The sequence below is a fragment of the Atractosteus spatula genome, chromosome 14 (assembly GCF_055471065.1).
Source record: "Atractosteus spatula isolate fAtrSpa1 chromosome 14, fAtrSpa1.hap1, whole genome shotgun sequence".
In the NCBI taxonomy this organism is placed as follows: Eukaryota; Metazoa; Chordata; class Actinopteri; order Semionotiformes; family Lepisosteidae; genus Atractosteus; species Atractosteus spatula.
The window spans coordinates 6312992-6327431 of NC_142719.1; the positions used below are offsets into that span (position 1 = coordinate 6312992).

The 14440-nt window shown below is 41.3% G+C and overlaps 1 protein-coding gene across 2 annotated transcripts in view; it reads left to right on the top strand.

Annotated features, from left to right (window-relative positions):
• Nucleotides 1–14440, top strand: part of ptprub (protein tyrosine phosphatase receptor type Ub) — a 219493-nt gene that overhangs the window by 141840 nt on the left and 63213 nt on the right. For both annotated transcript variants that reach the window (XM_088932703.1, XM_088932704.1), the window contains exons 7-8: nucleotides 3679–3972; nucleotides 13886–14200. In XM_088932703.1, the coding sequence (XP_088788829.1) occupies nucleotides 3679–3972; nucleotides 13886–14200 (609 nt within the window). The remainder of the gene's footprint in view (nucleotides 1–3678; nucleotides 3973–13885; nucleotides 14201–14440) is intronic.

Sequence of the window (14440 nt, forward strand, 5' to 3'; positions counted from 1 at the left end):
CACTTTGTCACTAGCTCATTGCATTAATCATTAGCCATAGCCTGCTAACTATGCAGGTCTGGATACTTGCAGGTCTCAGTCCTAGTCAGTGGGGCTTGCTTATGTCCTCTGTCCTTCCTAAAATGCTGTTGTTGGTGCCAAGTTGTGAGAAGGTGAAGCATTGACAAAACCTGTATAGAGGATGTGTGCTGCATTAATTCCTGCTAAGCTGGTGTGAAGGCTGCAGCTGTGACATAGCTTGAATAGGTGTTCAACATCACAGGACATAAAAGATGAGGTATCAGTGCTAAATATTTTTTGAAGCAGAGGTTGAATGTTGGGGACCTGAACAAAGACCATATAGCATCTAGCATCTGCAGTGGTGTGAAAAAGTGTTTGCCCCCCTCCTGATTTCTTATTTTTTTGCATGTTTGTCACACTGAAATGTTTCAGATCATCAAACAAATTGAAATATTAGACAAAGATAACACCAGTAAACACAAAATGCAGTTTTTAAATGAAGGTTTTTATTATTAAGGGAAAAAAAAATCCAAACCTACATGGCCCTGTGTGAAAAAGTGATTGCCCCCCCCTGTTAAAACATAAATCAACTGTGGTTTATCACATCTTTGGAACGCCGAGTTCAATTTCTCTAGCCACACCCAGGCCTGATTACTGCCACACCTGTTCTCAATCATGAAATCACTTAAATAGGACCTGCCTGACAAAGTGAAGTAGACCAAAAGATCCTCAAAAGCTAGACATCATGCTGCGATCCAAAGAAATTCAGGAACAAATGAGAAACAGAATAATTGAGATTTATCAGTCTGGAAAAGGTTATAAAGCCATTTCTTTGGGACTCCAGCGAACCACAGTGAGAGCCATTATCCACAAATGGCGAAAACATGGAACAGTGGTGAACCTTCCCAGGAGTGGCCGGCCGACCAAAATTACCCCAAGAACGCAGTGACGACTCATCCAAGAGGTCACAAAAAAACCCACAACATCATCCAACGAACTGCAGGCTTCACTTGCCTCAGTTAAGGTCAGTGTTCATGACTCCACCATAAGGAAGAGACTGGGCAAAAATGGCCTGCATGGCAGAGTTCCAAGACGAAAACCACTGCTGAGCAAAAAGAACATAAAGGCTCGTCTCAGTTTTGCCAGAAAACATCTTGATGATCCCCAAGACTTTTGGGAAAATACTCTGTGGACTGACGAGACAAAAGTTGAACTTTTTGGAAGGTGTGTGTCCCATTACATCTGGCGTAAAAGTAACACAGCATTTCAGAAAAGGAACATCATACCAACAGTAAAAAAGGTGGTGGTAGTGTGATGGTCTGGGGCTGTTTTGCTGCTTCGGGACCTGGAAGACTTGCTGTGGTAAATGGAACCATGAATTCTGCTGTCTACCAAAAAATCCTGAAGGAGAATGTCCGGCCATCTGTTCGTGACCTCAAGCTGAAGCGCACTTGGGTTCTGCAGCAGGACAATGATCCAAAACACACCAGCAAGTCCACCTCTGAATGGCTTAAGAAAAACAAAATGAAGACTTTGGAGTGGCCTAGTCAAAGTCCTGACCTAAATCCGATTGAGATGTTGTGGCATGACCTTAAAAAAGCGGTTAAGGCTCGAAAACCCTCCAATGTGGCTGAATTACAACAATTCTGCAAAGGTGAGTGGGCCAAAATTTCTCCACAGCGCTGTAAAAGACTCATTGCCAGTTATTGCAAATGCTTGATTGCAGTTGTTGCTGCTAAGGGTGGCCCAACCAGTTATTTGGTTTAGGGGGCAATCACTTTTTCACACAGGGCCATGTAGGTTTGGATTTTTTTTTCCCTTAATAATAAAAACCTTCATTTAAAAACTGCATTTTGTGTTTACTTGTGTTATCTTTGTCTAATATTTCAATTTGTTTGATGATCTGAAACATTTCAGTGTGACAAACATGCAAAAAAATAAGAAATCAGGAAGGGGGCAAACACTTTTTCACACCACTGTATATGCTGTAGCATCTAGCATCACAGCCATGGGCCTTGTTTTGGAGGTCATTCTCTGGGGGAAAAATACCACAGCAGCTTGGATGAAAGTCAGAATGTGTTGACAGTACGGTCTCTTTGGAACTGGAGATTTATTGTGGAAAAGATTGCAAATATTTTTTCCTAGTTGTTTTGTTCTCTATTTTTGCTCTTCCCTCATTTATTACCTTGCCTTATGTGATGTGTGATTTATATTTAAATGAGTCACATTTTAGTTACAGTTCTAACATTTTCTAAGCTTTCTACAAAGTCTGGCTTTCTTTAGCCAATACGTTGAAATAGAAAGCATTGAGCTTCAGTCATTTTCATAATAATGCCTTTTGTGGTTTGCATTATACACCATTTTAATACACTTTACAAAGCACTGCTTTGAGTTTAATACAATTGGTTGATGTTATCCAAGTCTTATTCATAACTAGTACTGTACTGTATATATAAATACATATTCCTAGCTTCAGACACTGCACACTAATTTAAGGGGAAAACAGTAGTGAGTGGAACTAAACCAATCACATCCCAAGCCAGTGTAAATACTATATTTCATGAAATGAATCTTGTCTGCAAGTAGATTTCCTTCCTTTTGCTTTGTTATTGATGCTGAGATAATTTAATCAATAATTTATTGCTCATATCCGCAGAAAAGAAATTCAAGCTAAGAATTAAAACAACTTGGTCAGTGTTGCAGTAATAAGAGATCCTGCTATTTCTCTTCTCCAGTCTTTTAGTTTTAATCAGTCTTCTCTCTGTTCTGTCATGAAATGCTTTGAATCCAATAGAATATATTGGCCACTCTTTTTTATTTTTCTTCTTCCCGCTGATATAAAGGGTTTGAATACTGCAGTCTTCCAAAGCAGAAGGAGAATTAAACAATAATGAGATTCAAAAAGTGATATTATATTCATGTTTGGCAATTAGCTTGTTTTCTTTATCTTTATATTTTGTGCAGTTGTACAATTGTGGCTATGAGCATAAATTGAGCAGAAAATAATTTTGCCTAACTCTTTTATAACCATTTTATGTGTAGAAATGTGTGATAAGCTTGTTAATTGCCATACATGTTGGTGTGCTAAATCAGCTAAGAGTGTATGGGTGCAAATGTGCTTTTCAAATTGCATCTCTTCATTTTCTAGTTGAAATCTATTTCTATGTTCCCAGTGGTGTTCTCTTACTTGTACTTCTTTCAATCAGCAAGGCGTTTGCTGTTTTTAGTCCACCTGAATGTTAAACACTTCAGTTCTTGGAAGCTTTGTATTTTGACATTTAGAAAAAAATGCTATATCACATAACAACCAGTGCTGCTCTAGAAAAGCCTGACCCCAGTCATGTTTCTTTAAAAAAAAACATTGATTTTGCCAGTTTGATTTCTGAAGGTGTATTCTTTTTCTTTTCCCTCCCAGGAGGCTCCAAACATAGCTTGCTCACACCTGAAAAAAAGTATGGGGTGCCACTGAGAAAAATCCTGAATAAACTTTCTGTGCTGATCTCATTAGTAAGCAATGAGAAATATGGTACAAGCAGAAAACACTGCAGAAAAAAATGCATAAAACGAAAGATGTGTTATGGAAGACCAGGTGAAAGTTAGAGTAATATCAGCTGCAGTTGGAAAAATCTTTATTTTGGGGATTCGCCAGCCTAACGTTGCCTTGTCTTCTCCTGACAGTACCCCCATCACCTATTGCACCTCCCCAGCTGCTGCGGGCGGGGTCCACCTACTTGATCATACAGCTCAACACCAACTCCATCCTTGGCGATGGGCCCATCATCCGCCGGGAGATCGAGTACCGCGCCAGCCAGGCGCCATGGTCAGAGGTGCACGGCGTCAACATGGCCACATACAAGCTGTGGCACCTCGACCCCGACACGGAGTACCACATCAGTGTACTGCTGACCCGCCCAGGGGAGGGGGGCACGGGGCCGCCCGGTCCGCCCCTGATCAGCCGTACCAAGTGTGCAGGTGAGTGCGGACAGGCAGTGCAGGGAGCTGAGGCAGCCATCAAGTACTGACATGCGGATAATTTAGGAGGAGAACCCTCTCAGTTCAAGATCAATGGAAAATACATTTCCTACCAGCCCCAGTGCTGCCCTGAAGACCTCTGCTCTATAAATATGATGAAATAAGGAAAGCTGCATATACCTGAGTTTCCTCCAGCCTTCCTGAAATATTTTAAATGACGAAGCTTCTCTTGCACTGGTTTTAAGGCCTGGAGTGCTCTCCTTAGCCTATGTTCATTATTCCAATTTTAAAAAACCCACTTGTTCAGAACTCCATAAATGTTCTATCAGCTTATCTTAAATAAAGTACTATGTGGTGTGCAAAATGTTCAATAGTAGGATTTCAGATCCCAAACTCCTTTGAAGCTTTATTGACATCTTCCACGTGACCTCTGCTTACCTTCCTCATCTCCAATGGACTCTTCTGAATTTTTTGAGGTGTTCTCAGTTCTAGTCTCCAGGGATCCAGGATTGTGATGCAGCCTGCTGTGAATTTATAATTATTGACACTACATATGAAACAACTAATGCTTTTGGTTACATGTTATGTAAAAAATATGAGGATATCATAATTTAAGAATATCAGAATAATATACACAATATTAAGTATTGTGATCCTGGTATATAGCACAGTGGTACAGGAAAGATAAAGGGCTAGTTTATTCAGATTGTTATTTTTGTATGTCTTTAACTGTACTTTGTGGTGTTCCTGGCATACAGACTAGTTTTGTGAAACTTAAAAATGGGGATCATATTCTCCTGCCAGACCTCCCACACAATTACCATTTAATTAGCAAATAACCATCATCTCAATCTAAGTGCTTCCCTCTCTTTTTGGAATTTTTTGATTACTGATTGATTATGGCAATTATGCTGGAAGCTGGGTCAGTACACATAACTGATCCTTTTGTTTTGTTATGTGCTTTGGTCTGATTTCAAGAACAACCCCCTCCAAGATCTGTTAGATAGACATATGCTGTTTTATTTCCTTTGGACATCTGATTAATTTAAAACATGATGGTGCAGTGAAGCACTCCAGCAATGGAAACAAAGAAATGGGAGAATCTGATATAGATTTCCTCCACCTCAGTAGTGGCCCCATTATTTTCTTGGCACATATCCCTGGTGGAGCTACAAAAAACCTGAAACTCATTGTTGGCAGAAAGCCGGATTTGGATAAAAATGCATAGTTGGTAGGAAAACCAAGTAACCTATGATGGTTCAGGGGTTTAGTAACAAAAGTACACCCAATTGTTTCGATATAGCTTTTTTCAAATTAATGCAATTAGTGATGCTGCAGTATATACAGTACCACACTGATGAGCAACAGGCATCAGTTATAATAATACCTTGGTTAGCTTTAACATGGGTCGAGGAGTATTAACAGATTACATTTTTAAAGGTTTAATATATGACCTGATATGTGAGTGAGTTATTGACTGAATGATTAAGTTGCATGTGCAGCCATAAAGTACTTCTAATTATCACTATCATAATGTTTGGTTATAAATAGAGTATAGAGTGAATACAGACATGCTCATAGTAAAAGCATAGTCCCGATGAAGCATTGGACATTATGGTAAAACTCTCATGACCAAACCATGGAAGAACTGCACAAATATAGTGCAATCTTCAACTTTTATAAATGTTGTTTTCTTTAAGCCAAATGAAGAATCTGCTGCAACATTTGCCAAGGCTTCTTGTTTCCAGCATCTCCCTTATTCAGCATCACACCCCCATTCCCAGTTCTGATTGCCTTCATCATCCATTCTGTCTGTGCCGCTACTTCTGGTGCGTCACTGTTTTCACTTGCCACAGCTCTGCTCCTTGGATCTCTCGGCTGTCACATGTCAGACGTTTCCTCTCTGTCACAGTCTGCAGCCAGGAATCATTCATCAGTGCCTTACAATGTGCCCACAGCCACTGGATAGGAAGAGGAGTGAAACCTTTTTTTCCACTGCACAGTCGTTGTATAATGGGAATTTCCACAGGATATCATCTCATCACTCATTACTAGACGAGTTTTGTTTGGATAACAAGCATGACATCAGTCAGTGACGCATATCATCTGATAGTATTCATTATTCCACCTTTTTAATAATTCTACACAGTTAATCTTCCCTTGAAATACTGATGTACCACAAGATACCAATAACTGGTGTGTGGCAGCAGATACATTTCTAAACATGATTTCTTTATGGAAATATTTTAAGGTGAGCAGAAAAGATATACCCATATATCACATTGTTTCTGATTTGTCATATCTTGCAATTGCTCACTTAAAGGTTTTGCAAAATGTTATCCTTTCAAGCGATGAAGTGCTGCACCTCTTAAGAATGAAAACTGTCACGGGAGTAAAGAACATCGTTTTCATTTCCCGATATACGGCTCTCGCTTTTTAAAAATAATTTTCTGTACTGTATGCTCTGTGCATGTTAATTTTTCTGTACCTTCAGGGATGACATTTTACCATGAAAATAGCTTTTATTTAATTTTTTTTGAGGAGGGGTAGCACTTACATGTCTCCCCCAGCAAATTATAACCTACAGTATGAGCTACACCACAGAGGCTATTAGGTGCTCTGGTTCTACCATTAGTCAATTTCTGTCTGAAGCTCACAAAGCATGGTGGCCTTTGCTTCACAACATGGCGGTGCAGTCAGGCTGCAGTGAGTCTAAGTGTCACCTGTCCCCTGCCTGGCACAGTAGCATTGGAGACTGCTTTCTGGGGACATGAGGTGTGTCCCCCATGTTTTTACGGGTCCTGTAGCACACCGGCAGGTTAATTATCTATTACCCGTTCCATGATGGTAGACTTAACAGGGAAAATGTAGTACGGGAATTTTAAGTGTCCATAGGAACTTAGCCCTTATTTAAATGGATGTGTATAGTAGTGATACAGAGGGTTTACCATTTTTTTCAGGCATGTGCACTCTAGCATACATCTTGGATAGGCTGCAAGTAATAAACTAACAGGAAATCAGAGGAAAAATACTCTGCCCCTTTCAACATGCCTTACAGGAGCTGTTTTGTACAGCACAAATTGCAGATTGTTTGTGAATTGAATAGAGAGGGAAATCCATTAGAGTGCAGACAAAATGTGTTCTTTAAAATTTTCATTTTGTAAAGCCACAGTTCAGACTTCACTCTTTGACAAGACTCACACTGAGTGATATTTATCTTGCAAAGTGCTCAGAGGCATTCTGTCTATTTCCTGGCTATGGATAAATGTGAGGCCAGATTGATTGATTATAAGGTGGCAGTTATATGAATTCTAAAGCTGCATTGATGAAATTGGAACTTTTGATTGGTCCAAAGGCTGGACTGAAAACAGTGAAGGTATAGTAATGAGTGATAATGGGCAAAATTTCAAGTCTGAATCTAAAAGAAATTATGCCAAAATGTAGGATTATAGGAAAAGCCCTTAAATACTGTCTTAAATTCAAATTGCTTTAAACATTTGCTTCAAACATGCACGATTGGGAAAGTCATATGGAAAAAAACATATGGCAAGCTCCCAGGTTCTTATTATTCCAGATTGTCAAATATTTTATTTTTTGAGAAGCCTTTTAGCTAATAACGCAATAGGTGCTTCTGCTGGTATCCAGTTTGCCTGGCTGCTGTCTCTTGGGGCCTGTGCAGTTGGTTTTCTGGGGAGCTCGTGTTTTCACTATATATCTTGATACTAGAAAAGCTTGCCAGGGACTTTTAATTATCCTGTGTGCTCTTTAACCACACCGCCCTTGTATCTGAATGAAGGCGTGCTCACTGGACCTTAAATCACCAATGATCTGCTTCTGCATCTCCAGCTCTTTATTGCTAAAACCCTCCACAGACCAGTACTTCATCATTGTTAAAAAGCTCCTTTGCTTCTATGTGTTGAGGTGGGGGAGGGGGTTTTGACATGTCTCATCAAATGCACCAAGAAAGCAGGCCGGACACAGCTAACAGATTGGCACTTTCAAACACGCTGTGCTTCTCAGTGGTTGAGTATCCCACTGTCTCAGCCACACTGGCTGAGCACAAGGGATTGTCCATTTGTTTTTGTGACATATATACTGTACATGTTCTCTCAGACTCCATTATTTTTGGCCCAGAGTGTGATCACAGGTCTTTGGCTGGGAGTGTCCCGGTCACATTTATATTTTTAAAAGGCTGAACAGACTGACCTCGCAATTTCTATTTTGTACCCAGTCAGTTTGGAATCGACAGTTCTTAGCTTACTGACACAACCTCTCTGCCACACAGAGTTGCTGTGAGAGACACTCCTTTGCACTTTTCTACCTGTCAGACCCATTCATCTTTGATGAGATGTGATCTTCGTTGCACACACTTGAACCAGGGACTAAAGTGCCCCTCCGCACTGAAACCCCATAGACAGGTGTACATTAGCTGTTCGGTTTTGGTACAAACCTATTATGTTGTGGTGATCCCATTTACTTAGGCAGTGTGGAAAAGACAGACCGGAGGAGGTGAGCTCAGGCCCACATACAGATTTGTTGTACAAAAGGGCATGCTAGTCATGCCATTGAGACAGCTGAGAGGCCAAAGAGACAGAAGAGGTACAGTATCGCATACATACTGTACAAGGCAAAGCAAGGAGAGAATAAGACCTCCCCCCATTATATAGGGTGAAAGGAGAAATAGCCAGCTTGGCAAGGGAAGAGGCCAGGGGTATTTGAGATGATCCGCTCCGGGGGGGGGGGGGTGTGTGAAACACTACAATATCAAACTTGCTATAAAAGTACAAAAAGTAGTTTTTCGTTATTTAAAAAAGAAAAAAACAACTGTAAAAATATTATGAGCTTTACTTTCCCTAGCATTCCTATTAACTGAATACCAGTTATCTTACTTGATCACTAAACCGTTCTTAGCCATCTAGCATCAATTCTAAAAAAATATAAAGTAAGGAATTATAACAAGAAGATTAAGATAATATTGAATTTAAATGTAATGCTTTATTCTCAGCTCTTTCCTGCTGTGATGTCTTCATAAAATCTTTTCATGCTTCAAAGATGTATACCGTTGTCATCTTAATTGCTGCTAAAACAATCTTGACTATATAATAATTTCAGCTCGATGAAAGTACTAAAAATGCTGAATTCTCTGCATTCCAGCAATGTCACCTACCCTTAGGTAGCCTTTCTTCTCAGTGTGCATTGAGGTGTGCTTTGCTAAAAAAAAAAGCTGCAAGACTACCACTTGTCTGCACTGGTGCAATCTGATGTAAATTAGCCAGCTCAAGCAAGTGTGTTTTTTTCAAATTAGATTTAAGCTATGCAATCACACTGGCACTCCTCATATTAACTGGAATCGAATTCCATTGATGGGGTGCTGTAATAACCACAGTAAAATATAATTTAATGTCATTAAAGCACTCCTTTGTATGCATTTATAACATGGATTCTCAGAGGATCACAATGGATGGATCCTGGAGTGCTGCTGGAACACAGTATTCCTCAGCTTCACTGCTGGCTGTGACCCATCCAGACTAAACCCAGCCATGGAGTGTGACAGACAGGCTCAGGAAAGAAAAGCACTTGTAAGCTTGATTTGCTGCACACAGTGGAGTGATATGGTACCAAAAGAGAGCACATTACTCATTAGTATGTTAGTTGGAGACAAGACCGGGCAGGTGTGCTTGATGAAGCATCATTTTAATTATCTATGTGATTCTGTGCTGCAATTAGCAGAGCTTGAAGTTCTTTAAGCAAATCAACACCGAGGCCAGCCTACACTAACAGCAACAGACAGACTGCAGGAGGTCTGTTTTCAGTGTGTGTGTGCCAGGGTTGTTCTGGTGTTACTGTTCAGTCTGTCTTTATGTAGCTATAAGTTTAATACTGGGGCGGTGCGGTGGCTCTGTGGCTGAGGATCTGCACCTGTGGCTGGAAGGTTGCCGTATCCTGCGGCCGGTAGAGGAATCCTACTCTATTGGACCCCTGAGCAAGCCCCTTAACCCCAACTGCTCCAGGGCCGCTGTATAAATGGCTGACCCTGCGCTCTGACCCAGTCTCCCTGTCTGTGTGTCTTTATGTCTCATGGAGAGCAAGTTGGGGTATATGAAAAGAAGAAATTGTATATGGCCAATAAAGTGATCTTATCTTAATATTTAGCATACCGTATATATTTCAATAAGCATTTATGTAGTCAGGCTTTTTTTCTTAATCTTCTTTGTGGAGGTGGAGTCAAAGCCTCCACTGCTTGACCTGCTCTAACATTCAGCGATTGTGTATCCCTTGGACCTAATAAATGTGCCAAGTAACCTGTATCTTTCTCTTAAGGAATTAGTGAACATCTGTTTTTCCGAATCCTGAGGACATCAAAGTCTTCTAAATTTTCCTATTGGGATACCACTGTACCATGAAACAAACAAGGAATTCAGCCTTGTCCTGAAACAATACCTATTGCATGTGATAAAAAAGCGTTGTTCAAAAGTAGTGTTCTGCCATAGCGGGGGACAAGGCACTGTTTCTCTCTTCTAGATGCTGGCACCAGTCAGTGGCACATGGCTGCAGCTAAGCAGAGCACAACAGCATGAAATGCAATTACCCACTGGTCCAATATGCTACGATTGGAATGTTCACAGGCACATTCATGTATCAATATTAGCAAATGTAATAAAGTGGAAACTATCCATTAGAGCACACATCTGCCCTGGTGTGTTTGCATATGGGATTCAAAGTCCTGCCACATTATTCATACTGGAATCCAGCAGAAAGGATTGCTGTTCTGTGGGCTTACGAACGTCCTGGCAGGGAGAACCTGGATGAGGCCCCTGAAATCAAAATAAAGCCGAGGCAGCTTCTGTGGGCAACACGATGAGCAGAGCACAGCATGGGCAAGGTCAGGCTAGGTTTGAGCTTTTGTTTCTGAAATTCCCTGAAAGCATTAAAAATAAAATCAAAGACACAATCCTGGGAAAAAGATAGATTTTTAAATGATCCCCATTAAAAATGATATGTAAGTATTGGTGTTTCCATTGCACATAGAACAGGGCCAGCATAATATAATGGGTAAGTCTCTGGACTCACAACTGAACTGAACTTTCCACTGTTCTCTAGTCTGCTTAACTCTACAGTACCCAGCATGAGCTCTGGCCCACTAAGCTGCAGTGTCTCAGATCTGGAAATGACCTACCCTATACTGTATAAGAATGTCTTTACATACTCTGCTTTCATCCCCTTTTAAATTCTATGGATTCAGAAATACTGCATAACATTTTTATTGGTAGGAAACATTTCCACTTTGACCAATTTTCTATATCAGTGCTAAGAAAACAGAAGAAAAGTAAACAGTTAAGGGCTATGGTGTTCATGTGTGTTTGTAAATGTGTGTGCTTATGACTGTGTTCGTAAAGATGTGCATGCATTTCTGTATAGGATTCTGAGAATTGTCATGCCTAGACACAAGCTGATTCAATGACTGCAGCATTAAACAAGACATATTTTCTGTCTGAAGAAGAATTGCTGGAAATGCTAAATGCTCTGAATTTCCCCTGTGTGCTAGCCACTTGTTCTGCTGAAAATTGGTTTGCTTTCATGGAAATGGTGTTGTGTTAGTTGCCGTCTCACAGGAACTGTCTTCCTAGATCTCTCTCCAGTGGGGAGATACTATAGCGTTTTCTCTGTAAACTCACAACACACAGCCCAAGAGGCTGTGATGGAACTCCTGTTGCCCTTTATGAAAAAGGTCCACTGTAATGTAAGCACTGTCCTTGCTTTGAGTAGTGTTGGTGGCCCTATTCTTTCTGAACCAGAACATCTAGACAAGTGCATCAGTATGATTACTATGGACACAGTACTATACTGTAGGAGCTGCAGTCCAAGGTTCTGGCAACTTAGTCATTAAAGTTCCCAAGCATTGTCCCGAACAAGGATGTAAGCCATAGTGTCCTGGCTATGCTCCACTTTGGGCAGAATACTCTGACCTCTCTACATGCCACTCTTAATTCAAATGGTGAACAAGTTTCTAAATTCTCAACCTTATCTGCTGTGTTGTAGATGGGCTGCACATCACCCAGGTGAGTGCTACACTTCAGCGGCAGATAAATTGAGGATCCTCCTCAATTTATGTATGAAGTACTCTGGGATCCTTTAGGAGGAAGAGCGTTGTATAAATGTAGTTATTATATTTATTTGACCTGTATGGGATGAGGCCCCGACTATGGTAATGATCCCACGAGCACAAATAAGAGAACACTGAGATCTTTAAAGATCCCAAAAAAGAGCATCTCCAGAAAGCCAGTGCAGCCTTTCACAATACAAAGTCATTGCTTTAATAATGACATCTAATAATGGAACAATGGAACATCTAAATGTTAATACCTAAAGTAGAGTAATGCTTTACAGAAACACATTCCTTCTATATTAGATGAGCATGCATGCTTGTTCAGTGTTCTTCACAGGTCTCTTTAACATATAATTTGCTAGAACAGAGGTAAAAATAAATGGTTTTACATCAGTGGAGAGTATCACCTGTTTGTCAGTTTTCCTGTTTTTTCCTGTTTTTCCTTATGAGCTTCCATGGACCATGGAGAATGTGCAGGGGCATACCTTTTACTCACGAGCTGGAAAGGGTTAGCCAACTTTGGCTGTAATAGTTGAGGTTTCTAAAAATATCTGACTTGTCATAATAACCCTGCAATAATAGCAATGGCTGGAGTTGAATGCCCTTGGACTTTAGATTGAATTTTTTATCTCCCTCTGCCCTCTGGGCAGAGGAATAACTGACTGGTCAATTTGCTCAGTGACACAGATGCTGAGAAGGGGGGGGACATGCATGGCTTGGATGGGACTCTGACAAGGTGATGGATCGTGGGATTCCGTGACCTGTGGCCCGCTGGACTGTTCAAATTGGTAGTGTTGCCCATGCAGGCTGTGCCATTGCAGTGGGCTTCTTGGTGTGAAGGCAGTCAGGGCAGTGAAATATCGAGATACTGTGAGAACTCACGCTGTGCCGATCTTCCCCTGCACCCAGTATCTGAGGTCAGTGCTTGTGGCCTCTCTGTTGTTCCCCTAACTTAGCAACAGAGCAACAGAGATATCAGCTTGTCTTGACATGAGAAGCCATAAATCGTCTCTTCCATTGCCGAGAGAGTTGCGTAATGGGAGGGAACAAAAATTAATGATGATTGTGATGCTGCTGCTTTGTTTCAACTGCACTACAACTGAAATGTCCTGGTAGACCTGACATTTCAGAAACTATGTATATCACTGGTGAATGTGGTAAAAATGGTACTTTATATCCCCTAGACACAGTTAAAAACATATGCATCTGCACTTGACATCCTAAATGGATTAATTATTCAGATACCTATTCCCATTTCCTAGGTGCTCCTACTGTAGTCAAGTAAACTTAGAGAGGTACGCTGACCAATAGGGTTTGTGTGGGGCCCAGCGTCAGCTCCTGCAAACAAGTTGAGGCTAATTCCACTCTGAAAATGCAGAAAGTAGGAGTAGAACTCCCAGTGTTTGGACTGTGGATACTTTTTTAGGTATGGAAAGAAGAGAGGGGATGGCAGGAAGAAGGGAGAGAGAGGTAGAACAGGGGAGGGAAAGAAGCCTACAGTAAGCAAGATAGTTGAGCAACAGGTGGGAAGAGGCCAGTATCGAATTTGCTTCTGTAAACATTCTCTTTAAAAGGCCATATCTGAAAACAAAAGATATAAATGCTGGCCATGATTCCTTTCCATGTGTCTTTTATCAGTAGGATTCAAAATGTACTGTAAGACTGCCAGCTGATCTTGCACAGCCTGAAATAGGGAGTGCAGGCTATATGGATATGTGGCGTGTTTTTGGATGAACAGCTATATTGTCACTCTTCCTGATGCGGGTTAGCTCACGGCCCCGGGTGTTGGTGTGTTTCTCTTCCCAGAGCCCATGCGGGCCCTGCGTGCCCTCACGGCGACGGAGATCCAGTCGCGGCAGCTGTCTCTCCAGTGGGAACCGCTGGGCTACAACCTGACGCGCTGCCACACCTACTCGGTGTCCCTGTGTTACCGCTACGCCGGGGGCAGCGGCGCTGGGCATAACACCACCGTGAGAGAGTGCCTGGCGGTGGAGCACAACGCCTCCCGCTTCGTCCTCAGAGATCTGCCTCCCTACCGCACCATCCACGTCCGCCTGGCCCTCTCCAACCCCGAGGGCAAGAAGGAGAGCCGGGAGGTGGCCTTCCAGACGGAGGAAGATAGTGAGTGTCTCCTTCCTGCATGAGAAACGCAAGAGAATCCATTCAACTTCAGAAGAAAATGAAAATGAAAGATTTTAACATGATAAAAAGTATAGAATGCAAAAGTCCATCTTAGATTTAAGTAGTAAACAGCATTCTCCAATAACAAAATAATTCTCAAATAAGTCTCTCATTTAATTACATACAGTAATATTGTCTGTTGCATACAGTATGTTTATAATTAGATTTTAAAAGATCAAG